At 43.9% G+C, this 27,851-nt stretch overlaps 2 protein-coding genes across 11 annotated transcripts in view; both read left to right on the top strand.

The window, feature by feature from the left end:
* Positions 1 to 11,309: 11,309 nt before the first annotated feature.
* Positions 11,310 to 15,566, top strand: LOC129868990 (myosin light chain 4-like). Of its 2 annotated transcripts, none has more exons than XM_055943405.1 (6): positions 11,310 to 11,483; positions 12,562 to 12,589; positions 12,734 to 12,883; positions 13,091 to 13,264; positions 15,374 to 15,451; positions 15,538 to 15,566. In XM_055943405.1, exons 1-6 carry the CDS (start codon positions 11,310 to 11,312, stop codon positions 15,564 to 15,566), a joined length of 633 nt encoding a protein of 210 aa, XP_055799380.1. The 2 variants fall into 2 exon arrangements, with proteins under 2 accessions (XP_055799380.1, XP_055799390.1); XM_055943415.1 differs by having other exon boundaries at positions 11,340 to 11,489; positions 12,568 to 12,589.
* Positions 15,567 to 23,115: 7,549 nt separating this feature from the next.
* The window catches only part of LOC129822697 (microtubule-associated protein tau-like), a 39,916-nt gene continuing 35,180 nt past the window's right edge, over positions 23,116 to 27,851 (top strand). For 2 of the 9 annotated variants that reach the window (XM_055881053.1, XM_055881036.1), the window contains exon 1: positions 23,123 to 23,334. The gene's annotated coding sequence lies outside the window, so the exon portion shown is untranslated. Of the gene's footprint in view, positions 23,335 to 23,386; positions 23,627 to 27,851 lie in introns of those variants that run through there. The other 7 variants (XM_055881087.1, XM_055881078.1, XM_055881044.1 and 4 more) reach the window with 6 other exon arrangements.

Here is a 27,851-nt window from a genome sequence, read left to right as displayed (position 1 = left end):
CATATATGTAACTCGCTCACCAGTGTAAATAAATATGCTGAAAATGTAGTTTAGGATCCCTGATCACCGTAAGGACAGCATTTGTTGCTTGTAAGTTACTTTCTTGGACTGAGAGGATCAACTGTCATCAACGGGCTAACCACTAGGCTACCCAACGGTATGGAGATAGATTTCTGTCAACGTTTTTTAAATATATAAGTAGTAAGTCACAAAGAAAATGTGTCATTATTCTCTGTATGAGGTACTTTGAGCGGTTCTGGACCGGTTCCGACTGACATTTTGGCAAACAAAATGCTCTGTGAACGTCAAAGGGTGCCTTTTAGTGGAGGGAACCCTCATCTTTCTGCTCTCCGCTCTCTCAGCGAAGCTGACTTGAAGTGTCAGGTTTCAGACCCCACATTTGAATGGGAGTGACGTTTAAGATTTTCTGACCTAACCAGACAAAGGAATGATTTCCCGTGTCTGTGAAATGGGAGAGTCCAGCAGATGCAACAATAGCAGATTCATCTTGCAACAGAATTTTCTACAGAATTTTCAACAACAAAAAATACTAGATAATTTGATAGAATTGAAACAAGAACACTTTCACTTGGTCACTGATGGACAAAATCACTTCATACTTAAAGCTAAAGCTGAAGTTGTAATGAGTCTGCAAACATTTGAATGGTGTCTCTGCGCCACTCAGCGGACGTTAGGGAGAAAATTCTGTCATCAGTTATATGAAATAGTGCCAATATTGAATATTTATTTACAATTATAAGACAGGTGAAATCTTATAGTAAGTTCTTTATAATGTAATTGTCTTTATATTTAGAAAGCATTTCAGTCATATCAAGTCCAGTTGCCCCACTTTTGTGAAAATGGAAAAAATTATATATGATTTTTCATATTTCCATAATATTTGTACTATGTCATGAGCTTGCGTCCTCAAAAGTGACTACACCTTAGCAATGTATAACTATATTACCAGAAAGGTGATTTCCAGACCTTTCTATAACTATCCAACGTTACCAGTTATTGTTTAGAGAGTGGAGAGGGTGAAAAGCTTCATGTTCCTCGGTGTGCACATCACTGACAACGTGAAATGCTCCATCCACACAGACAGTGTGGTGAAGAAGGAGCAACAGCTCCTCTTCAACGTCAGGAGGCTGAAGAAATTTGGCTTGGCCCCGAAGACTCTCACGAACGTCTACAGATGCATCATTGAGAACATCCTGCTGTATCACCGCCTGGTACGGCAAATGCACCTTCCACAACAGCAGGGCTCTCCAGAGGGTGGTGCGGTCAGCCCAACGCATCACCGGGGGCGCACTGCCTGCCCTCCAGGACATCTACAGCACCCAGTGTCACAGGAAGGCCAAGAAGATCATCAAGAACCTCAGCCACCAAAGCCACGGCCTGTTCACCCCACTACCATCGAGAAAGCAGAGACTGTACAGGTGCATCAAAGCTGGGACAGAGAGACTGAAAAAACACTTCTATCTCCAGGCTATTAGACTATTAAATAGTCACCACTAGCCGGCCTCCGCCCAGTACCCTGACCTGAACTTTAGTCACTGTTTTCTAGTCGGCTAACACCTGGTACTCAACGCTGCACCTTAGAGTGTGCTGCTCTATGCACATAGTCATTGAAAAACGGGTCACTTTAATAATGTTTACATTCTGTTTTACCAACTTCAAATGTATATACTGTATTCTAGTCAAGGCTCGTCCTATATACAGCTGAAGTCGGAAGTTTCCATACACTTAGGTTGGAGTCAATAAAACTCGTTTTTCCACCACTCCACATATGTCTTGTTAGCAAACTATAGTTGTGGTAAGTCGGTAAGGACATCTACTTTGTGCATGACACAAGTAATTGTTCCAACAATTGTTTACAGACAGATTATTTCACTTATAATTCACTGTATCACAATTCCAGTGGGTCAGAAGTTTACATACACTAAGTTGACTGTGCCTAAACAGCTTGGAAAATTCCAGAAAATGATGTCATGGCTTTAGAAGCATCTGATAGAATAATTGACATAATTTGAGTCAATTGGAGGTGTAGCTGTGGATGTATTTCAAGGCCTACCTTCAAACTCAGTGCCTCTTTGCTTGACAACATGGGAAAAACAAAAGAAATCAGCCAAGACCTCAGAAAAATATTGTAGACCTCGACAAGTCTGGTTCATCCTTGGGAGCAATTTCCAAATGCCTGAAGGTACCACGTCCATCTGTACAAACAATAGTACGCAAGTATTAACACCATGGGACCACACAGCCGTCATACCGCTCAGGATGGAGACGCGTTCTGTCTCCTAGTGATGAACGTACTTCGGTGCGAAAAGTGCAAATCAATCCCAGAACAACAGCAAAGGACCTTGTGAAGATGCTGGAGGAAACAGGTATAAAAGTATCTATATCCACAGTAAAACGAGTCCTATATCGACATAACTTGAAAGGCCGCTCAGCAAGGAAGATGCCACTGCTCCAAAACTGCATTAAAATGCCAGACCACGGTTTGCAACTGCACATGGGGACAAATATCGTACGTTTTGGAGAAATGTCCTCTGGTCTGATTAAACAAAAATTGAACTGTTTGGCCATAATGACCATCGTTATGTTTGGAGGAAAAAGGGGGAGGCTTGCAAGCCAAAAAATACCATCCCAAATGTGAAGCACGGGGGTGGCAGCATCATGTTGTTGGGGTGCTTTGCTGCAGGAGGGGCTGGTGCAATTCACAAAATAGATGGCATCATGAGGCAGGAAAATTATGTGGATATATTGAAGCAACATCTCAAGACATCAGTCAGGAAGTTAAAGTTTGGTCCCAAATGTGTCTTCCAAATGGACAATGACCCCAAGCATACTTCCAAAGTTGTGGCAAAATAGCTTAAGGACTACAAAGTCAAAGTATTGGAGTGGCTATCACAAAACCCTGACCTCAATCCTATAGAAAATTTGTGGTCAGAACTGAAAAAGTGCAAGGAGGCCTACAAACCTGACTCAGTTACACCAGCTCTGTCAAGGGGAATTTGCCAAAATTCACCCAACTTATTGTGGGAAGCTTGTGGAAGGCTACCCGAAACGTTTGACCCAAGTTAAACAATTTAAAAGCAATGCTACCAAATACTAATTGAGTGTATGTAAACTTCTGACCCACTGGGAATGTGATGAAAGAAATAAAAGCTAAAATAAATCATTCTCTCTTCTATTATTCTGACATTTCACATTCTTAAAATGAAGTGGTGATCCTAACTGACCTAATACAGGTATATTTTTACTTGGATTAAATGTCAGGTATTTTGAAAAACTGATTTTAAATGTATTTGGCTATGGTGTATGTAAACTTCCGACTTCAACTGCAACTGCTGCTATACACACCTTTTATATTCATACACTGTTCATACATACACATCATCATATACAGTGAATTCGGAAAGTATTCAGACCCCTCGACTTTTTAAACATTTTGTTATGTTACAGCCTTGTTCTAAAATGGATTAAATCGTTTTTTCCCCACATCAATCTACACACCATACCCCATAGTGACAAAACAATGACTTTTTTCGATATTTTTTGCTAATTTACTACATGAAATATTACATTTACTCAGTACTTTGTTGAAGCACCTTTGACAGCTAAAAGCTTGGCACACCTGTATTTGGGGTATCTCCTTTTCTTCTCTGCAGATCCTCTCAAGCTCTGTCAGGTTGGATGGGGAGCATCACTGCACAGCTATTTTCAGGCTTCTTCAGAGATATTTGATCAGGTTCAAGTCCGGGCTCTGGCGGGGCCACTTAATGACATTCATAGACTAGCCCCGAAGCCACTCCTGCGTTGTCTTGGCTGTGTAATTTTTTTATTTTACCAGGTAAGTTGACTGAGAACACGTTCTCATTTGCAGCAACGACCTGGGGAATAGTTACAGGGGAGAGATGAATGAGCCAATTGTAAACTGGGGATTATTAGGTGACCTTGATGGTTTGAGGGCCAGATTGGGAATTTATCCAGGACACCGGGGTTAACACCCCTACTCTTACGATAAGTGCCATGGGATCTTTAATGACCTCAGAGAGTCAGGACACCCGTTTAACGTCCCATCCGAAAGACGGCACCCTACACAGGGCAGTCCCCAATCACTGCCCTGGGGCATTGGGATATATTTTAGACCAGAGGAAAGAGTGCCTCCTACTGGCCCTCCAACACCACTTCCAGCAGCATCTGGTCTCCCATCCAGGGACTGACCAGGACCAACCCTGCTTAGCTTCAGAAGCAAGCCAGCAGTGGTATGCAGGGTGGTATTGGCTGTGTGATTAGTGTCGTTGTCCTGTTGGAAGGTAAACCTTCGCCACAGTCTGAGGTCCTGAGTGCTCTGGAGCAGGTTTTCATCAAGGATCTCTCTGTACTTTTCTCCGTTCATCTTTCCCTCGATCCTGACTAGTCTTCCAGTCTCTGCAACATCAAAGGTGTTGATAATAATTGTTGATTTATAACATGTTTTTAATTTGCTTTATTTAAACTGAATTGACACACCTTGAGCTGAATAATAATGTATAACTTTACTTTAATCCATGCTTTTGTCACTTTTAGGTTAGACTACTGCAATGCTCTAGTTTCCAGCTACCCGGATAAAGCTATAAATAAACTTCAGTTAGTGCTAAACATGGCTGCTAGAATCTTGACAAGACCCCAAAAATTTGATCATATTACTCCAGTGCTAGCCTCTCTACACTGGCTTCCTGTTAAGGCAAGGGCTGACTTCAAGGTTTTACTGCTAACCTACAAAGCATTACATGGGCTTGATCCTACCTATCATTCCGATTTGGTCCTGCCGTACACACCTACACGTACGCTACGGTCACAAAACGCAGGCCTCCTTATTGTCCCTGGAATTTCTAAGCAAACAGCTGGAGGCAGGGCTTTCTCCTATAGAGCTCCATTTTTTTGGAATGGTCTGCCTATCCATGTGCGCGACGCAGATTGGTCTCCACCTTTAAGTCTTTATTGAAAACTCATCTCTTCAGTAGGTCCTATGATTGAGTGTAGTCTGGCACTGGAGCAACGAACCGCCCTTGCTGTCTCTGCCTGGCCGGTTCCACTCTCTCCACTGGGATTCTCTGCCTCAAACCCTAATACAGGAGCTGAGTCACTGGCTTACTGGTGCTCTTCCAAGCCATCCCTAGGAGGGGTATGTCACTTGAGTGGGTTGAGTCACTGACGTGATCTTCCTGTCTGGGTTGGCGCCACCGCTTGGGTTGTGCCGTGACAGAGATCTTTGTGAGCTACACTCGGCTTTATTTCAGGATGGTAAGTTGGTGGTTAGAGATATCCCTCTAGTGGTGTTGGGGCTGTGCTTTGGCAAAGTGGGTGGGATTATATCCTGCCTGTTTGGCTCTGTCCGGTGGTATAGTCAGACGGGGCCACAGTGTCTCCCGACCCCTCCTGTCTCAGCCTCCAGTATTTATGCTGCAGTAGTTTATGTGTCGGGGGGCTAGGGTCAGTCTGTTATATCTGGAGTATTTCTCCTGTCTTATCCGGTGTCCTGTGTGAATTTAAGTATGCCCCTTCTAATTCTTTCTTTCTTTCTTTCTTTCTTTCTTTCTTTCTTTCTTTCTCTCTCTCTCTCTCTCGGAGGACCTGAGCCCTAAGACCATGCCTCAGGACTACCTGGCCTGATGACTCCTTGCTGTCCCCAGTCCACCTGGTCGTGCTGCTGCTCCAGTTTCAACTGTTCTGCCTGCGGCTATGGAACCCTGACCTGTTCACCGGACATGCTACCTGTCCCAGACCTGCTGTTTTCAACTCTCTAGAGACAGCAGGAGCGGTAGAGATACTCTGAATGATCGGCTATAAAAAGCCAACTCACATTTAATCCTGGGGTGCTGACCTGTTGCACCCTCTACAACGACTGTGATTATTATTATTTGACCCTGCTGGTCATCTATGAACATTTGAACATCTTGGCCATGTTCTGTTATAATCTCCACCCGGCACAGCCAGAAAAGGACTGGCCACCGCTCATAGCCTGGTTCCTCTTTAGGTGTCTTCCTGGGTTCTGGCCTTTCTAGGGAGTTTTTCCCAGCCACCGTGCTACTACACCTGCATTGCTTGCTGTTTGGGGTTTTAGGCTGGGTTTCTGTACAGCACTTTGTGACATCAGGTGATGTAAGAAGGGCTATATAAATACATTTGATTGATTTAACTTTACTTTGTGTTTGTACTTATTCTACAGATAAAGGAACAGTTGGTTGTTATATATTTTTTCTTATATGTAGACCACATTTTCTTCAGGGTTATTTCCTACTAGGTGGAGCGTTGAGGCACTGCACTATTTTATTTATGGTTAGGCCCACACAGTCCACACACAATTCCATAGGCTGCCTAATTACAAACCGCGTAGTCTAATTGTACTGCCACACACCTAGATACTAGGTCCAAATTGATATGAACTTAGGTCCCTCAGAAGAGAGGGCTCCATGAAGGACATAGTCGCGGAAAAGCCATGCAAAGCATGCCTGTTGGAATACAGAGTCAGTTTGTGTGGAGTAGGCTACTGCTGCATACATGAATTTGCAAAAGAGAGGGAGAGGTGTATGTGTATTTGTATTTATTATGGGTCCCCATTAGCAAAAGCAGCAGCTTCTCTTCCTGGCGTCCTGCAAAATGAAGGCAGTTTATACCATTTTAAAAACATTACAATACATTCACAGACCATGTGCCCTCAGGCCCATACTCCACCACTACCACATATATACAGTACAAAATCAATGTGTATGTGTATGTAAGGTGCGTATGCTATCGTGTGTGTGTGTGTGTGTGTGTGTATGCATATGTCTGTGCCTATGTTTGTGTTGCTTCACAGTCCCCGTTGTTCCGTGCTTTTTAAATACAAGCGGTGAGGAAGTCAATCTCTCCTCCACTTTGAGCCAGGAGAGATTGACATGCATATTATTAATTTATCGCTCTCTGTGTACATCCAAGGGCTAGCCGTGCTGCCCTGTTCTGAACTAATTGCAATTTTCCTAAGTCCTTTTTTGTGGCACCTGACCACACGACTGAACAGTAGTTCAGGTGCGACAAAACTAGGGCCTGTAGGACCTGCCTTGTTGACAGTGCTGTCAAGAAGGTAGAGCAGCGTCTTATCATGGACATAACTTCTCTCCATTTTAGGTACTGTTGTATCAATATGCCTTGACCATGACAGTTTACAATCCAGGGTAACTCCAAGCAGTATAGTCACCTCAACTTGCTCAATTTCAACATTATTATTACAAGATTTAGTTGAGGTTTAGGGTTAGTGAGTGTTTTGTCCCAAATAGAATGCTTTTAAAATATTTAGGACAAGCTTATTCTTTGCCACCCACTCTGAAACTAACTGCAACTCTTTGTTAAGTGTTGCAGTCATTTCAGTCAATGTAGTAGCTGACATGTATAGTGTTGTGTTATCCGCATACATAGACACTCTGGCTCAAAGCCAGTGGCAAAGATTGAAGAAAGTAAAAAGCCTAGATAGCTGCCTTGGGGAATTCCTGATTCTACCTGGATTATGTTAGAGAGGCTTCCATTAAATAACACCATCTGTATTCTGTTAGACAGGTAACTCTTTATCCACAATATAGCAGGGGGTGTAAAGCCATAACACGTACGTTTTGCCAGCAGCAGACTTTCTTATTTTTTAAACTAGGCAAGTCAGTTAAGAACAAATTCTAATTTTCAATGACAGGTTTAACTGCCTTGTTCAGGGGCAGAACGCCAGATTTGTACCTTGTCAGCTCAGGGATTGGATCTTGCAACCTTTCAGTTACTAGTCCAACGCTCGAACCACTAGGCTACCTGCCGCCCCAGACTATGATTGATAATGTCAAAGGCCTCACTGAAGTCTAACAAAACGGCCCCCACCATATTTGTATTATAAGATGGCCCAGCCCCCAAAGTGACTTTACACTGTATGCAAGCATTCTCTGTGTGATTCTTGCCAACCCCCATTGTCACACCTCTGAGAAGCAGAGGTTATGTCGTCTTTACAGGTCTGTAGGTCTGATGTCAAACTGGAGGTTAACTTTACAGTAGTACTATTTCTTGGTCTGTGCTGGTGAGATACTTTCTCTCTTTCTTTCTCTCTCCACCCCAGGGACTTTAAGGGCATGGCCATTCAGGCTATGATTTCTCTCTCTCTCCCTGTCTGATCATGCCTAGAATAATGCCTTGCAATGCTTGTTTTGGAACTTAAGCTTATCAATCAATGTATTTATAAAGCCCTTTTTACATCAGCAGATGTCACACAGTGCCGTACAGAAACCCAGCCTAAAACCCCAACAGCATGCAATGCAGATGTAGAAGCATGGTGGCTAAGAAAAACTCCCTAGAAATGCAGGAACCTAGGAAGAAACCTAGAGAGGAACCGGGATCTGAGGGGTGGGTTATAAGAGTACCTGGCCATTAAGGCCAGATTGTTCTTCAAGATGTTCAAACGTTCATAGATGACCAGCAGTGTCAAATAGTAATCACAGTGGTTGTAGAGGGTGCAACAGGTCAGTACCTCAGCAGTAAATGTCAGTTGGCTTTTCATATCCGAGCATTCAGAGGTTGAGAGCAGGTGTGGTAAAGAGATAGAGTGGGAGAGTTGAAAACAGCAGGTATGGGACAAGGTAGCACGTCCGGTGAACAGGTCAGGGTTCGATAGCCGCAGGCAGAACAGTTGAAACTGGACCAGCAGCATGACCAGGTGGACTGAGGACAGTCATCAGGCCAGGTAGTCCTTTGGCATGGTCCTAGGGCTCAGGTCCTCCGGAAGGGGAGGGAGATAGAGAGAATTAGAGGGAGCATACTTAAATTCACATAGGACACCAGATAAGACAGGACAATTACACCAGATATAACAGACTGGCCCTAGCCCCCCGGCACATAGACTATTGCAGCATTGATACTGGAGGCTGAGACGGGGGGTTGGGGGACTCTGTGGCCCTGTCCGACGATACCCCCGGACAGGGCCAAACAGGCAGGATAATGCCCCATCTTCTTTTCCAAAGCACAGCCCCCACACCACTAGAGGCATATCAACAGATCAGCAACTCACTACCCTGAGATAAGGCTGAGTATAGCCCACGAAGATCTTCGCCACCGCACAAGCCCGAGGGAGGGCAAAACCGGACAGGAAGATCACGTCACTGACTCAACCCACTCAAGTGACGCACCCCTCCTAGGCATGGCATAGAAGAGCACCAGTAAGCCAGTGACTCAGCCCCCATAATAGGGTCAGAGGCAGAGAATCCCAGTGGAAAGAGGGGAGACGGCCAGGCAGACACAGCAAGGATGGTTCGTCGCTCCAGTGCCTTGCCATTCACCATCACACCCCTGGGCCAGACTACATTCAATCATAGAACCTACTGAAGAGATGAGTCTTCAGTAAAGACTTAAAGGTCGAGACCGAGGCTGCGTCTCTCACGTGGATAGGCAGACCATTCCATACAAATGGAGCTCTATAGGAGAAAGCCCTGACTCCAGCTGTTTGCTTAGAAATTCTAGGGACAATAAGGAGGCCTGCGTCTTGTGACCGTAGCCTACATGCAGGTATGCACGGCAGGACCAAATCAGAGCGATAGGTAGGAGCAAGCCCATGTAGTGCTTTTTAGGTTGGCCTTGTAAGTGTAATCATTCATTTTTGCAAAGTAATTAAATATGCTTATATTTAGAATTCCATTCTCAGACATTTCTTGAATGCCTATTACTGTAACTCAACTGTAGTCTCTTGCATATTTTAATGATCTTTATAGAGTCAGATAAACATGTTAATAGGCTAATTTCATAGTCTTATTATGGGTCTGCATGTAAGGTATATATAATATCATACATGATAAATATTACCCCCCTACAGAGGAGTTACTCAAAGACTCTGTGTCCCTGCTCTAGTTGAGGGAATTAGATTGGAAGCATTCTCTATAACAGGGATAAACTGCAAGTAGCAGTACACAGTTTCCCAAACGTGGATGCATAGTTGACCCACCCCATAATGCAAGGGTTCTTCAACTTTGTAGTGTATTGCTGCAGACTACTCCAAGGCAGTGAGTGCTGCCACCTCTTATTGGAGGCTTCTGGAAGGGATTAGTGGCCCTCTCAAGGGGATGACCCAGACCCTCCACAGCCTGAGGAAGGAAGCTATGCTAGGGGCCACTGTAGCAGGTGGCCAGCCTGCTGCAGGCTCCTCTTGTTAAACTGTATTTAGAGGGCGGAAAGGGTCCCTTGGGTGTTTTAGGGCTCCAGGCAGAGGTTAACAGAGCATCTGAGGATAGTGGTTGGTTTTCATGGTATGTTTTGATAGTGTTCTCGTAATCTTCACCGACCCCCCATATAGGCCTACAGTGCATTTTATTATTCAAAGACATGACATAACACTGTGTAACACAGTACGTTACAGGAGTCAAAATATTTACTGTGTATGTACAGTAACTAGAGTCTAGATCGTTCAAATTTTTATGCTTCAGTGCCTACCAGGCCAAGAGCTCAGTCAGTTCATTCTAGTTCACCGAGCACACTAACGGCCAGACCATTCCTTCCCTCATCATCAGTCTCCCTCCTCCTTCCTTAGTCAGCTGTTCAGACCCTGCATCTCTCCAACCCCAAATAGTCCCATCAGGCCTCTCCCTCCCGTCTCTCTCTCTCTCTCTCTCTTACTTTCTTGCTCTCTCTTTCTCTCCTTTGGGAGTTGTGGGCAACTAAGTTAAGAGATGAAGATAGTTTAAACTCCCTCGAGTAATGTCCTGCTTCTCTAATTGTAGTTAAGCCACTGCCCCTCCATCCCCACTAAGAGGAAATACTACTTATTACCCACCTTAACCCTTTACTGGCGACATGTCACAACTGATGTGCTAAATAGTTAAGCCTCAACTGGGACCTGAATACTGATCAGATTTGGCATTATGAGAGAGAGAACCCTGATGAGGTATTAGTAGCTGTCTTTCGTATAACTAGGCAAGTCAGTTAAGAACAAATTCTTATTTACAATGACGGCCTACCCCGGCCAAACCCTAACAACACTGGGCCAATTGTACGTCACCCTATGGGACTCCCAATCACAGCCGGTTGTCATACAGCCCAGAATCAAATTAGGGTCTGTAGTTACACCTCTAGCACTGATATGCCATGCCTTAGACCACTGTGCCACCCGGGAGCCCGTGTAGGTGACCGCATAGGTGAAGTCTTGTGAAGTTCTATCCTTAAGACTGTCTTTTTACCCTTATATAGAATGTGATCCTGGCTCCTGTGGGCTAAGCCAACCCCTCTGTCTCAGTGGGGACCCCCAAGCTGGGTATATAACTCTTCCAGAGATGGTCCTCTCTCAGCCTCCACCTCGACACACATGGTCTCACTCACATACTTTCCCATCCAGGACAATGGCCCCAAAGAAGCCCGAGCCGAAGAAGGAGGTGGCAAAATCGACCCCACCGGCTCCGGAGCCAGAGAAGCCCAAGGAGCCCGAATTTGACCCCAAAAGCATTGCGGTGAGTGTCCAACTCGTAGCTCTAGAATGTATGTTGTAATTCTACGGTCTAACCTCTCTGTGAGTCTTTGCTGTCATCTCCTCTCATCCACCTGTGTTCGTAGTAGAACTTATGACAGTAAATATGAGAGAAGAGGATGCTATCCTTAGTTGACGAGTTAGAGATGTGTTAGTTGTACAGGGAAGTCTGTCAAAAGTTGAGGAATTTGCCTAGTGAAAAAACCCATTGTTGTATTAGTTGGCAAAGTTCTATTGGCAAAGTTTCTTGGCGTGGCTGTCCTCTGCAAAGGATGTGACATTTTCAGTGATGTAATAACCTTTTAGGTTAGTTATGTTCAGATCATTAAATGCTTAGTACAGTAATTGTTGAAGATAACATCTGAATGAGATTATGTTGGAGGTAAATCAAAGAATATTATAAGCATTCCTAATCACTGAAAAAAAAAAATTCTGTTCCTTTGGCCTTGGCAGCTGGCATTCACCGTACGATCAAAGACTTGTTGGCGTAGTGGCACACATCTGACAAAACTTTCCAGCGACTGGATCAAGCAAACAGTTCATAGAACTGTTTTATGTTCCCAACATGCTCTTTCAATGGAAAAATAACATTTCAGCCCATAACTGTTCCTCGTCAGGTTGTTTATCTCAGGGATGATAAAAAAACAAATTGGGCTGGTATTTGGTGCCAGAGATGATCTACACCCGGATTCATCTGCATTCTTCTGTCTCTCTGGGGTTCTAGAACAGCCTTTCTAACGGGTCCCCAGTCGGAACTTTGCGTTCCTATTGTTCTTATATTAGTCTGTGTTGGTCACGGGTACAGTGGAGGAGAATTAGGTTTCACACAAAGCCCACCATCTTGAAACTAGGGGGCTCTGTTACTCTTAGAGACACAAATGGGGTGTCCACAGCTGACCTTGGAGGTTTTCAAAGAACTCCCACCCATGTCATGTACATAGAATGCACCTTGGATGCACCTCATCCTTCACAATACAATTGCTAAATGTGCTTACAATGATGAGCTGGGCAAAATCAGTAGCAATATCCCACTATTGAAGTGTTCTTTTTTTCTATTTCAGCTGGAGTTCACTGCAGATCAAATTGACGGTAAACTGATCTTCCTTTAAAAAATCCAACATCTTTTGATGTCAATTTGACTATTTGTTAAGGGGAAAGTTCATTGGATGACCTGACCTGTTGATGAATCACTAGTTTCCCCAGCTAAACATGGTCATCTGTGTTCTTCCCCAGAGTTCAAAGAGGCCTTCATGCTTTTCGACAGGACCCCCAAAAGCGAGATGAAGATCTCTTACGCCCAGTGTGGTGATGTGATGAGGGCGCTGGGCCAGAACCCCTCCAACGAAGAGGTCATGAGAGTCCTAGGGACACCCAAGCCACAGGGTCAGTGGGCACACCAGTATTCTATAGACATTGTAAAGTAGTAGTGGTCACTGGTTACGTGTTCACACAGACATAGACATCAATAATCTTTCTCCTACTTTTCGTTATCTCTTTATTCACCTTGAGCTCTGTAGAGGCTTGTATGTTGATGGGTTGAGTTGGTTTCATCGAAAGTGACTCCTTCCCTTGCTCACCGTGCCACTATAGAAATGAACACTAAGCTGATCGGCTTCGAGACCTTCCTACCAATGTTCCAGCACATCTCCAAGTCCAAGAACCGGGGTACCTTTGAGGACTTTGTGGAAGGACTGCGTGTCTTTGACAAGGAGGGCAACGGCACCGTCATGGGCGCCGAGCTGCGTCTTGCACTTGCAACTCTTGGTTAGTGCCCATGTTCCATGTAGCTATAATCTCATGTTTATGATGTGATTATAGATGTGTAATGTATGCTCTATGAAGTTAATGTGAAACCGCTAAGGGTATCTGAATAGAGGATTGGTTTGGGGTTTGGCTTCTGTTATGGAAAAACCACACGATTTCACATGTGACATTTTATTTCACATGTGAAATTTCAAGTGATTTTCACGTGATCACGTAACCTTTCACATGTGGATAAAAAATTTCACATGTGAATATTCTTCACATGAGATTTCACTGGTGATGCCCTGCAAGCAAAAATCTGTCGTTAGGGTGTCCCCGGAAAGTCACGCAGTCGGAGTGTTTTCAACTTACATATTTGACCCACTTTTGCATACATTATTATAACGTGTATGTTTATTTATACAGTAATTATTATTCAACATGCCCTCACCTGGGATTTGGACTCACAAACTCTTGGATCACGGCATTCAGATCTTCTTGCTATGCCACCATTTCTGTGTCAATGACCGATTTCACCTGTATTCCTACACTTTGGACTTCAAAGTAAATCTCAGCTTTTTTTTAAATACACTCAAGAAAAACGATTATATTTATCATAGTGATTGAGGAGCAATATTAAAACAGAATAATATACAGAAAAATATCAAATTGCTGCACTTCTGAGCATGTTACAGACTGTGGCACAGGAGAAAGATCAGTTTAACCTAAATCCAGAAGTTGTGAGTTCAAATCCCTGTCAGAGTCTAGGTGATGTGGGTAAGGTGGAGTCAGGTGCAGGACACAGAGATGAGTAATAATAGGAACTTTCCTCCAAAATAATCTTCCAACAAGGAGAACGAAAATCCAGAATCACATAAACGAGACAACTGACAACAATAAACACGCACAAAACCATGATGGCTCCAGAGGGTTAAATAGGGAAATAATTCAAACGTAATGGGAACCAGGTGTGTACAATCAAGACAAAACAAATGGAAAAAGAAATGTAGATCGGCGGAGGCTAGAAAGCCGGTGACGTCGACCGCGGAACGCCGCCCGACCAAGGAGAGGCACCAACTTCGGCGGAAGTCGTGACAATCCCAGGTGGGGTCATACTGAAAAGTCAGTACAAGGATTGTCATTGGTTAAAGACTTTTACACTACTTTAGCTGAACAGCATACCACTTACCTTAAGACCCCTACATCATTGAATTACTTCCCTTACAATAAACATGTGAAATAGCTGTTTTCACATGTTGAGCTGAAATGTTCACAAGTGAAAGAAAACGAGACACGTCTGAGGTCAGTTGTTCACATGTGAAACCATATGTTCACATGTATTCAATGTAGAGTTGTCACGCGCTGACCGTAGATTGTTTTGTATGTTTCTATTTTTCAAGGTGTGATGTGGGTGGGTATTCTATGTTGTAGGTCTAGGTTTTCTATTTCTATGTGTTTGGCCTGGTATGGTTCCCAATCAGAGGCAGCTGTCTATCGTTGTCTCTGATTGAGAGCCATACTTAGGTAGCCTGTTTTCCCAATTTTGTTTGTGGGTGGTTGTTTTCTGTTTAGTGTATGTCACCTTGCAGAACTGTTTCGTTTTCGTTTTTTCCTCGTTGTTATTTTGTGTAGTGTTCAGTTTTGATTAAATTATTATCATGAACACTTACCACGCTGCATTTCGGTCCTCTTCTCTTTCTTCCAACGACAAGCGTTACAAGAGTTTACATGTTAACACCCCATTTTCACATTAGAGATTTTCACATTTGAAAACATTCACATTTGAAAATCTAATTTGCAGTTTCAGATGTAGTTTCATGGTACCACATGTTGAAAATGGTACCACATGTTGAAACCACATGTTGAACATGGTACCACATGTTGAAAATGTGACAACATTCTCATGTTGTCACATTTATTTCACATGAGATCATGTTTTCACATGTAGTTTTATGTTATCACATTATCACATTATCTTCACATAAGATCACGTGATATCATGTAATTACGTGAGATCACATGTGAAACACATTATGATCAAATGTGAAATTCATGTTTTTTTTGTAAGGTTTGTGTCTATAAGGAGTCTTTAACATCATTTGAAAATGTCTCCCTCTGTTACACCGGCAGGAGAGAAGATGACAGAGAAAGAGATAGAGGTAGTGATGGAAGGACAAGAGGACAGCAATGGCTGCATTAACTACCAAGGTGACTACTTCATGCAGTGTGCTGAGGAAACTTACTGGTTCCCACCTATAGTTAATACATACGCTAATTCTATCTCTCTATTTCAGCCTTTGTGAAACACATCATGACTGGGTGAATGATCAAGTGAGTACAGCATTTTAACTGTGAAGTACATGACCTTTTAGTCTGCACCCTGAGTCGTGCATCAAACTGATGCTGTATGTTCAAACTGATGATGTAACGAAAGTGAAATGACAGGTGTCTCTCTCTGTTGCAGAATTGAAGATGTCGCTGACCTGAATCTCTCTTTTGTTCCTCTCCTCTTTCGTTCAAATCCTTGTCCTCAATGTGTGTGACCGATTCTGTCTGTGTGTGTGTGTGTCAGTGCGTGTGTGTCACAACGTTTCGACAATGGAAATAAATGTTCAATGTCAAACATCTGGGTCCAAAGCAATGCTCATCTTTATATCCACGGTGTGGTTGCGTGACTGTTTCAAAGTGACAATATTGAGAGATTGGTAACTATTTTCAAAATGGCGTGCACTTCATCTGAAAGAGGAGCACTGTCTACTCCCTAAAGTGGGGGAGATCCTCTCCTTCTTTGATGGTCCCATTGAAACCCATTACGTAATGGGTCTCTGGTGCATTCTTAGGATTCACATGTCAAAAGCCTGCGTCTGTCACGTACGCACATTTAGACTCGCTAATGGAGCAATGACGCGTGATAACATTCCAAACAGGTGAGTGACAACTGCGCTTCTGCTTGTTAACTACATATCTGTGAGGGTTGAGGATTTAGAGGGAGGGAGAGCAAGTCGTGAAATGTGTATATTCATGCACGTACAGCATATTATGTTGCTAAGTAACTGTTTTCTAATGGTAGAACACTGAATGGAAACATGGCCTTGTATCTATCACTGTATCTATCACATGGCCTTGCATTCTGTCACATCAGAATGCCCACTTATTAGCAGAATATGTTCGGGGATCTAATTTAACCTAAGCACAATTCATAACACTGAAACCATAAACCAAAATTATTATTGCCTCAATGGTAATGCGAACTGGCGCCAGAACAGTTGTATGCTGTAGCTACTGTAAATCAAAGTAAATTAACAATAATTGGAAAATCCCTAGCTTTGCTGGTAAAATGGACTGATTCGGTGCCTTGAGAGGATCTGACCCTATACACAGAGGATGAGACAACTGTTAAAGAACTCTCTCTATTTGGTGAGCGATGCCAGAGCCATTGGGTGCAGCTGCTGTTGACGTAAGCTGGAGCTTATGGACTGTTGTACCGACCGGCTTAACAGCCCTGCAGATGAGGAATCATAAAAGCTAACCCACCCATCCTCTACCCCAATATGGACACACACACACACACATACCACACACACATTTTTCTTAAACAACAAATATGTTTACATGATCTACTTCCTCATAAAACAGCCCATATAGACCTGCCTCTGTCTGTCTCCCTCCACCCGTCACCTGTTGGTCGTGACGAGACACCATAAACGTTGGCATCCCTTCTTTGCCTTTTTCACACGTGACTTCAGCTAATCCACGTCAGCTGTTGTTTTCTCTTTGTACTTGTAGGGTTGGATGATATGTTACAGTGTGTGAGTATTTGTGAGGAAGATGTGCGTACCAACAGCTCTGGTCTTTACCCAGTGTATACAAGAGGAATCTAGAGAGGGAGGGGAGAGGAGAGGAGGGGAGGGGTCTATGACAACGCACAAGTCTGGAGGGAGGGTAGGAAGGTAACCTCCCTGTAAAAGTCTAACATCAGATGCCAGATAATCCTCTGGACAATAGCCTTGGCCTGTAAACAGTCCAACAGCCGCACAACCCCCCCCCCCCCCCCCCCGAAATACACTCTTGACCTCTCCCTGAAGACTGGGCTTGGGCCGGAAAGGAGAAGAGGGACACCTTCCAGACATGGCTGGTCAGTTGGTGTAGCACTCTCCGATTTGTTTTGTTTTATAGCAGAAAAGACGACGGAATGATGTAAAAAATTTGAGTCACTGACCAGTAGGACTTTAATGCAGTAATGTTAGTGCAGTGTAATGAGTGTCACTAGTAAGTATGCGTCAATGCATGTGGTAAATGCATGCACATGGTAAAACACACAGAATACTTATACAAATACTCTAGTACTGTATGTTGGTTAGTACATTAAACAGCATTGGTTACACTCACAAAGAAATGATACAGAACACATGCATGTGTATCGCAAAATGTAGACCGGTAAGGAAGTAGCCGACACTAGTGTACGACTGACAAAAAAAGGCTGACTACAGTACATTACGCCATGTTGTGCATAGTGCTGTGACCTCACAAAGACACAAGTTTTAGCGTGGGAGACATGAATTCTTGCACCAACTCCTTAGAGCAGAGTCTATGATCGTACACTGAGTGTGCCAAACGTTAGGAACGCCTTCCTAATATTGAGTTGTACCCAATTTTGCCCTCAGAACAGCCTCAATTCGTAGGGGCATGGACTCTAGAAAGTGCCGAAAGCGTTCCACAGGAACTGGCCCATGTTGACTGTAATGCTTCCCACAGTTGTGTGAAGTTGGCTGGATGTCCTTTGGGTGATGGACCCTTTTTGATACACACAGGAAACTTTTGAGCATGTGTAAACCGGTGCGCCTGGCACCTACTACCATACCCTGTTCAATAGCACTTAAATCTGTTGTCTTGCCCATTCACCCTCTGAATGGCACACATACACAACCCATGTCTCAATTGTCTCAAGGTTTAAAAATCATTCTTTAACCTGTCTCCTCCCCTTCATCTACATTGATTGAAGTGGATTTAACAAGCGACATCCATGAGGGATTATAGATTTCACCTGGATTAACCTGGTCAGTCGATGTCATGGAAAAAGCATAATGTTTGGTACACTCAGTGTAAGTCTGTGCTGGGGGACGTTGTCCAGAGAAAGGATGACACCTTGTGGCTAAGAAATCAAGGAGCTTTTTCTCAAATCAAATCTAATTGTATTGGTGCCATACACATGGTTAGCAGATGTTAATGTGAGTGTAGTGAAATGCTTGTGCTTCTAGTTCTGACAGTGCAGTAATATCTAACAAGTAATCTTACAATTCCCCAACAACTACCTAATACACACAACTCTAAAGGGACGGAATAAGACTATGCACATATAAATTTATGGATGAGTGATGGCCGAGCGGCATAGGCAAGGCGCAATAAATGGTATAAGGTACAGTATATACGTACATATGAGATGAGTAAAGTAAGATATGTAACATTATTAAAGTGGCATTGTTTAAAGTGACTCGTGATCCATTTATTAAAGTGGCCAGTGATATGAGTCTCTATGTAGGCAGCAGCCTCTCTGAGTTAGTGATTGGTGTTTAGCAGTCTGATGCCCTTGAGATAGAAGCCGTTTTTCAGTCTCTCGGTCCCAGCTTTGATGCACCTGTACTGACCTCTCTTTCTGGATTGTAGCGGGGTGAACAGGGAGTAGCTTGGGTGGTTGTTGTCCTTGATGATATTTTTGGCCTTCCTGTGACATTGGGTGCTGTAGGTGTCCTGGGGGGCAAGTAGTTTGCCCCCGGTGATGTGTTGTGCAGACCGCACCACCCTCTGGAGAGCCTTGCGGTTGAGGGTGGTGCAGTTGCCGTACCAGGCAGTGATACAGCCCGACAGGATGCTCTCGATTGTGCATCTGTAAAAGTTTGTCAGGGTTTCAGGTGACAAGCAACATTTATTCAGCCTCTTGAGGTTGAAGAGACGATGTTGCGCCTTCCTGACCATACTGTTTGTGTGGTTGGGCCATTTCAGTTTGTCTGGGATGTGTACACTGAAGAACTTAAAACTTTCCACCTTCTCCACTACTGTCCCTTCAATGTGGATATGGGGGTGCTCCCTCTGCTATTTCCTGAAGTCCACGATCATCTCCTTTGTTTTGTTGACGTTGAGTGAAAGGTTGTTTTCCTGACACCACACTTCGAATGCCCTCACCTCCTCCCTGTAGACAGTCTCGTCGTTGTTGGTAATCAAGCCCACTACTGTTGTGTCGTCTGCAAACTTGATGATTGAGTTGGAGGCGTGCATGGCCACACAGTCATGGGTGAACAGGGAGTACAGGAGGGGGCTGAGCACGCACCCTTGTGGGGCCCCAGTGTTGAGGGACAGCGAAGTGGAGATGCTGTTTCCTACCTTCACCACCTGGGGGCGGCCTGTCAGAAAGTCCACGACCCAATTGCACAGGGCGGGATTGAGACACAGGGCCTCCAGCTTAATGATGAGCTTGGAGGGTACTATGGTGTAGAATGCTGAGCTGCAGTCAATGAACAGCATTCTTACGTAGGTACTCCTGTTGTCCAGATGGGATAGGGCAGTGTGCAGTGTGATGGTGATTGCATCGTCTGTGGACCTGTTGGGGCGGTATGCAAACTGAAGTGGGTCTAGGGTGGCATGTAAGGTGGAGGTGATATGATCCTTGACTAGTCTCTCAAAGCACTTCATGATGACAGAAGTGAGTGCTACGGGGCAGTAGTCATTTAGTTCAAATAAGGTGTTTAGTTTGTCTGGATACGAGACGTTGGAGTTCATGACGTGGCTGGTTTTCTTTTTGTAGTCCGTGATTTCCTGTAGACCCTGCCACATACGTCTCATGTCTGAGCCGTTGAATTGCGGCTCCACTTTGTCCCTATACCGACATTTCGCTTGTTTGATTGCCTTGCGGAGGGAATAACTACACTGTTTATATTCAGCCATGTTCCCAGTCCTCTTTCCATGGTTAAACGCGGTGGATCGCATTTTCAGTTTTGGGCGAATGCCACCATCCATCCACGGTTTCTGGTCAGGGTAGGTCTTAATAGTCACAGTGGGTACAACATCTCCAATGCACTTCCTTATAAACTCACTCACCAAGTCAGCATATAGATCAATGTTATTCTCTGAGGCTGCCCGGGAACATTTCCCAGTCCGTGTGATCAAAACAATCTAGAAGCGTGGATTCCGATTGGTCAGATCAGCGTTGAATGGTTCTAGTCACGGGTACATCCTGTTTGAGTTTCTGCCTATACGACGGTAGGGGCAAGATGAAGTCATGGTCGGATTTATCGAAGGGAGGGCCTTGTATGCATCGAGGAAATTCGAGTTGCAGTGATCGAGTGTATTGCCTTCACGAGTGCTGCAATCAATATGCTGATAGAATTTTGGTAGCCTTGTTCTCACATTTGCTTTGTTAAAATCCCCAGCTACAGTAAATGCAGCCTCAGGATATATGGTTTCCAGTTTACATAGAGTCCAGTGAAGTTCCTTGAGGACCGTCGTGGTGTCTGCTTGAGGGGGCATATACACAACTATAACGATAACTGATGAGAATTCTCTTGGGAGAGAATATTGCTGCCATTTGATTGTAATGAATTCTAGGTCGGGTGAGCAGAAGGACTTGAGTTCCTGTATGTTGTTATGATTACACCATGAGTGGTTAATCATGAAGAATACACCACCGCCCTTCTTCTTCCCAGAGAGGTGTTTATCTCTGTCGGAACGACGCATGAAGAAGTCCGGTGGCTGAACCGACTCCGACAACGTATTCCGAGAGAGCCATGTTTCCGTGAAATAGAGAATGTTACAATCTCTGATGTCTCTCTGGTAGGCAACCCTTGCTCTAATCTTGTCCACCTTGTTGTCAAGAGACTGGACATTGGCGAGCGGTATACTCGGAAGCGGTGGGCGGTGTGCACGCCTACAGAGCCTGACCAGGAGGCCGCTCCGTCTGCCTCTTCTGCGACGACCTTGTTTTGGGTCAGCTTCTGGGATTAGATCCACTGTCCTGGGTGGTGGTCTGAACAAAGGATCCGCTTCGGGAAAGTCTTATTCCTGGTCGTAATGTTGTTAAGTTGACGTCGCTCTTATTTCCAATAGTTCTTCCCGACTGTATGTAATAACACTTAAGATTTTCTGGGCTAACAATGTAAGAAATAATACATAAAAAAACTAAATACTGCATCGTTTCCTAAGGACTCGAAGCGAGGCGACCATCTTTGTTGGCACCATCTTGATTCCTGTTCCCATCTCTGTTCCCACTTGACTGCCTTTAGTTGAAATCTAACATAAATCTGCCTCACATGCCTAAAACTAGACTAGAACAGAAAGACATATTCTGTCTTCTTACACTTACAGTGTATTGGCCCTGTGATAGACTAGTGTCCTGTCCAAGGGGTGTACTTGTACATTAAGCTGCCTCATGCTATAGAAACAGCCAAGCCTCATGCAAGGCTACTTACTTACTTACACTAATATGGCAATTAAATATTGCAATTAAATGAACAGTGCCATACCATAGCCTACACACTATTATGCAAAGCTGTAGTGAGTGTCAATATGGAATAGACAGAACAATTTAAAACCACAGAACTGCAGGTGGGATTTACCTTATTTTATTTGGCTTTGAACGACCTTAATCAGTAGTAAAATCTGAATATTTATTTCACGGTATGTTAAGACCAATTGTTAGATATTGTTAACAATTTAAAAGAGGAATAATGTCAAATCACCTGAAATAAAATGCAGACCAAACACACCATAGTAATTTCAGACATGTACCATCTGCCTCTTTCTTCCCCTCTCCCTCCTTTGTCCCTAACTGGAGAAAAAAAAGCATGCTTATTCTCAAGGGGTCTGGGTTGCTAAGCAACTCCAGGGGCTTACCTCAACCCTGCCTTGTGGTTAAGACTTCCTTAACAAAATGTATGACACAATGCAATGCTTTCTGGCAACACTCTGTATGCAACATGTATTACACATGCAAACCACTGCTTTACAAAATATCAGTATGTGTTTCTAGGTGGCTCAATCTCCTAATAAATATACCAGACCTAGGGTGGAATTTGCCAAGTACTTTTATATAATACACTTGAGGTGTGCTCAATTTAGCTTGGAATTTGCACTTTGTGGACTATTCCATTGGTTACATAAGGAAACAAATTATATTCCATTCACTGTAAGTGTATGTGTATTCTAGTTACACGTAATTACACAACTGTAACCAATTACTGCCATCTATGGTTGGTTTAGTATGGAGGAGTGTTAGATCAGTCAGTCTGCCAGTGCAGAAGGCCAGACCTATAGATGTTTAGAGATCACTAACAGTGGAAAGCAGAGTGCTTCCCTTGCTATACCCCACCCCCAGGTGTTAGGGCAAGAAGGGTATTGCCACTCCAGATCCCTCTAAGCAGGTTTTCCAGTCATTCTTACATAATCATTGGTAAATTGACACTAAGCCAGGCCTAGAGGAATGGAAATTCAAATATATTAGATTAGATGAGACATTGTTTTAATGTGAGAAAATAACAAAAGGTAATTGGTAAAAATTGCGTCTGTCACCTATTACATAGGACTACTTAACAAGACTACTTAACAAGGTAGGTCTCCCATTGTGTCATTCGTTTGGGTTAGCATTGTAGAAGCCCTGTAATTTGTTCATACCACCTAAACTAGTTTTAATATCATCATCTAACACCATTTTATCAACAGAGGAGGCTGGTGGGAGGATCTGTAGGAGGACGGGCTCATTGTAATGGCTGGAATTGAATAAATGGAAAGGTGTCAAACACATCAAACATATGAAAACCACATGTTTGACTCCGTTCCATGAATTCCATTCGAGCCATTACAATGAGCCCATCCTCCTATAGGTCCTCCTACCAGCCTCCTCTGAGATCCTTGAAGGCCTACACACAAAGCTCTTTTATTTCAAGCATTCTAGTGCAGAACGCTCAGGAAGAAATTTCAGAACAATCTCTGTCTGTACTCTGGCGCCCTCCTCCCCTTCAGGCCGCCTAGCGACAACTACTCTTCTCTGTCGGGTGTCCACTGAGTGACTGCAGCTGGAGAGACAATAACTGTCTGCCACACAGGTAAGAGAGACGCCTTATCTATTTATAGCAAACCTAGTACATTCTGCAATACATTTCTCCTAGGTGTCTTCGATTGATTAAGAATTCGAGCAGTTTCCGTTTTTTTCGGTGCAAAACAAAAGCGCCATTCGTGCTTGTCATTTAGCGTTGAGGCACCGAGCGAATCTTTTTTTCCGTTGCCAAGGTCTGGGTGTGAGGAGAAGTTGGGCCTGGGTACTGTCTTACTTTCGCTAGCTGCTTCATCACAACAGGCACGAGCCCCAAACAAGCCACGTGGACATTTGGATCAAAAGTAGCTAACGTGATTTGTCCATAAATATGCACTTTGTAGTTTGTTATATATTTTGACTTTTAACTTAATTATTGAGATATGACAGCTGTCATGAGGTGCAAACCGAGGCTAAGCTAGCTAATGAATGTAGCCAAGGGGTGTAATTTAGTTAGCAAGCTACAAATTAGCTATCTAGCTATCAAACTAATTAGCTTAGCGTTAACTATCTATCTAGCCAATCATTATGGCCACAGATTCTAGCTACGATTTTAAGATAGTAGTGCCCTTCTATTTTGCCTACTTGAGGCCTGTCTTTACTTTGGGTAGCGTGTCTTGCTTAAGAACTGAAAGAAGTCCCTTACAGGATAGGCTTTTGCCTGATATAGTATTTCTGCTTTGATCCATGTACAGACAGTAGCAAACGTTTTAAAGCTACATCAACACTCGTGTGTCAGTTAGATTTTTTTGTGCATCTGGATCCTATGAAATTGGATTTTCGCAGCGGTGCTTTCCGCGGACAATGGTGCTGATGTTGGCTGGTGACTACACCTTATCGTCAGGCCACTTATTGTCAGTGGCTTGCCTGACTGCAGTTACTTGTTGTCCACTATAGACAACCAAAAGTAGACTGTCAAACGAATGTTATTTCACCTGCTTATTACCTAATTAGCTAACTGTTAATTATTCATATTTCAGGAATGCTTTGTAATGGTTTGGTCTGCCGCACCTTTCCAGGGATGCATGCGATGTCAAGTACTGCTATTACAACTTTGCAATCAAGTAGTAGGCCGGGTATTCTTTTTAAGCCATTTTGTTAGGAAATGTAGACCTCTTTATTTTGGCTCAAAGTCCAATCTAATTTGTGAGGAGATGCATTCCGCGAGCCCTTGCCATGTGGTGCTTTGTCTAAAACAAATCGATTCACCGTAGAATCGATTAGCTGTTGTTCATACTATTTCGATATTATTCAGTACCCTTGTAATTTTCATTTTGAGGTCTATTCATGCCAAATTGGGCCATAAGATGATGGCTTTTTTGTCGGTGCTTTTTCTGTTGCGGACACACCTCTTTCTCGCTCTGCCCTCTGCAATTTGTCATAGCTCCTGTGCTGTGAGTTGCAGTGAGAGATGAGCGTGCATGGTTTCGCTACTTGCCCGTAGGTCTGTACATTTGTTAGATGAATCAACACTCTCAATTAACCCTCGACTATTTTTGATCGAGGTCGAAATCACATCTATTGCAAAGGAATATCGAGGGACAAAGGCTTATCTCCATCTCTCTCCTATCCAATTCCTCCTCCACGCCCATTTTGTTAAATGTATCCCGGAGAAGGCTGTAAGAATTGTACTTCCCTGATCTCTCATACGTTGGAAATCTGTAGAAATTACTTATTGTCCTGTTTGAGGAGCTTTTCGAGAACTAGACCTAATTTCCATTATCATTGTATTATTATATGCTCATTCGTATTGGGATATAGCCTAACTTAAGAAAATTAGGAAAATGTTTTATTCCTAGACATAATTTTACATTTTTGTTGGTAGAAAAAATGCTGACAAATGTCCCTCTGCTGTCTGACAAACGTTTAGTTTTTACATTTCCCTGCATAATATGATTGGACCGCCCAATTAGGGAGCTCTGTAAAACATGTCTGAAGCCTAATTGGATGAGCTGGTCTGAAGGCTACATGCTACTGCAGTGTAGTATGATATTCATACGACATACTATGATTCAATTAAGCCCCTAAGTTATGGTGGTAATTTGTTGTTCTCTGCAGGGAATTTACATCTGCACTCATCCGTTTTGACCCTGCCTCTGAATGGGATCAGAGGCAGGGACCATAATTCAGTTAAGACTAGTTCTACAACATAGCCCCAGTAACAGTGCTTTTAGGATTAATTTTCAAGCTAAGTCAAAGACTAAACTAAATTGGCAGTCACCTAACTCTTTATAAACAAGATGCACAAAACTAGAGTGCCTCATTGTGATTGGATGGCGGAAAAGAGATCCTAGCCAACACTAATTGCCATTGGTCCAATATTTAGCCAAAGCACTCCTTACTTTCTGCACTTTGGGGTTCACTGTGAATCAAAGAGTTGTCTTGGAGACCCATGCTGAGTGCATTAGCGTAGCCTAGCGTGAGCTGCTGCTGGAACCCAGCTGTAGGGAATAGGGCGCCATTTGGGATCGCTGTCTGTCTGCCCGCCCTGCCGCAAGCAGCTGTACACATGCCTCTGTGCGGTCATCAGCAGTCCACGCCAGCAGATGTCTCTCACACTCAACAGCTGGCCAGATGAACAGGACATGACTTGTTAACTTAACGTGATCGTTCCGCACCCGTGAAAAAAAATCTCGAACACGCCAGTCCATTATTCTTAAAGGACATTGGATGACCAATGTTACCAAGTATGTCATGGCTGACAACTCGTACTAGCTTAATCTCTGTTGGTTGCATTTGAGTGCATGATGAAGTGGTCTGCGTCCTTGCTCTCTCTCTCTCTTGCACTCTGTTATAAGATGTACAGATGTATAGGGATTAGGATCCCACGTTGCTGCTATTTTTCCTCAGGGACATTTGCAGTACAGGATACAGGTAAATGCCAGACATTCGTTGAGGGCCACTCTCACTGATTCCCTGCGCCAATGGCCTCTGACATCTTAGCATGTAAATACAGAATTACTTTAACGTGCTAGCTATGAACAAACTGGAAAAGCAGGTCCACCCTTGTTTATGCAGTCATTGGATTCACCTAACGTTTGAGAAAGAATAGGTTGCGTACATTTTAGCCTGCATTTAATGTGGAATGCAAAAACCTAGCAGTGATATTGACTGAAATACTTGAGGATACCTTTAGCGTAACTAATGAACTCCTCTGTCCAGAATTCCCTTATACCTCATGCAGGTAGGAGATCTCCAGAACAGATGCTAGGTCTGATCCTGGCTATCTGTCAGATCTCAAGGACACGCATACTCTACTGTTGCACAGGAGGTTGGTGGCACCTTCATTTGGGAGGACAGGCTCGTTGTAATGACTGCTGCGGAATAAGTGGAATGGTGTCAACCACATTCTGTTCGCTCCATTCCAGCCATTATTATGAGCCGTCCTCCCCTCAGCAGCCTCCACTGTACTGCCGTGTGCTGTGGTGTACGGGTGGTGCAGGTAGCAAGGTCACTGAGCCACAGCACTGCGTAGACGGACAGAGCCCAGATGAACTTCCTATATTTTGGTGACGGGGGTGATGACTACCTTGAAATAGACGGTTCACTTTGAGTCTATGAATATCAATGGACTCGCTGGAGCCATCCGTTTATTTACAGTTGAAGTCGGAAGTTTGCATACACTTAGGTTGTGGTCACTAAGTGTAATTCACTGTATCACAATTCCAGTGGGAATTGAGTTGACTGTGCCTCTTAAACAGCTTGGAAAATTCCTGAATATGATGTCATGGCTGGCTCTCTACTAATCTGGGATTATCTTGGGCTTGTTGTTATACTGATTCTTTGAGTGGTGGTCAGACTCTGCCTGTAGGGATGTTAGGCTGCCTAGCCTATTTCCTCTTAGTTGTTTTTGTGTGAAAAATACTGAACGAGGCCCAATGTTACTCGACGGTATTCATTCTCCACCACCACTCGTCACGTTTGTGTATTGAGGAGATTAACATCTTAACAGTAGGACCTAAGACACCCATGGGTCTTGATTCAGCACTGGGCAGAAACACGGTCAATGTTTTTCATGTATTTTTTTAACCTTAAGACTGGCTGGTTCTCAAGCTCAAGAGGAGTGGTAGCCCAATGCTGCACGCATGAGCGGTCTGTAGGCCCATTTGCACTGTCGCTCGGAGAGCGTCTTTGACATCTGTTTCCAGCCGATACTGATGTTTCCAGAGGAAGTCAGCAGCACCAGTGCTCTCTCTCGTTCTCTCTCACTATCTCTCTTTTCCTTCCCCCCCTTCCCTCCCTCTCTTCCGCACACTCTCTCTCGCTCGCTCTTTCTCGCTCATCTCTCGTCATGCTTCACAGAGCACCGCGCTGTAGAGAGCTGCCTATAGATAGCCTGCTCTGCCCTGGCCGGGCCTCTGAGGCAACCGGTGCTTTCCCTGCTTCCACCGACACGCCTGTGGTACGAGACCAATGTTCATGGTCCGCGTGGATGCCGTTAGAGACCGAGAGGGGGAGAAAAGGGAGAGAGAGAGCGTGGTGACATGGTGAAGTCCATCCCATTCCTAATAGCAGGGACCGACTGTGGAA

The sequence above is a fragment of the Salvelinus fontinalis genome, chromosome 2 (genome assembly GCF_029448725.1).
Source record: "Salvelinus fontinalis isolate EN_2023a chromosome 2, ASM2944872v1, whole genome shotgun sequence".
Taxonomy (NCBI): Eukaryota; Metazoa; Chordata; class Actinopteri; order Salmoniformes; family Salmonidae; genus Salvelinus; species Salvelinus fontinalis.
The sequence above is the reverse complement of the archived record's forward strand: the minus strand, read 5'-3'. Positions and strand labels throughout refer to the sequence as shown.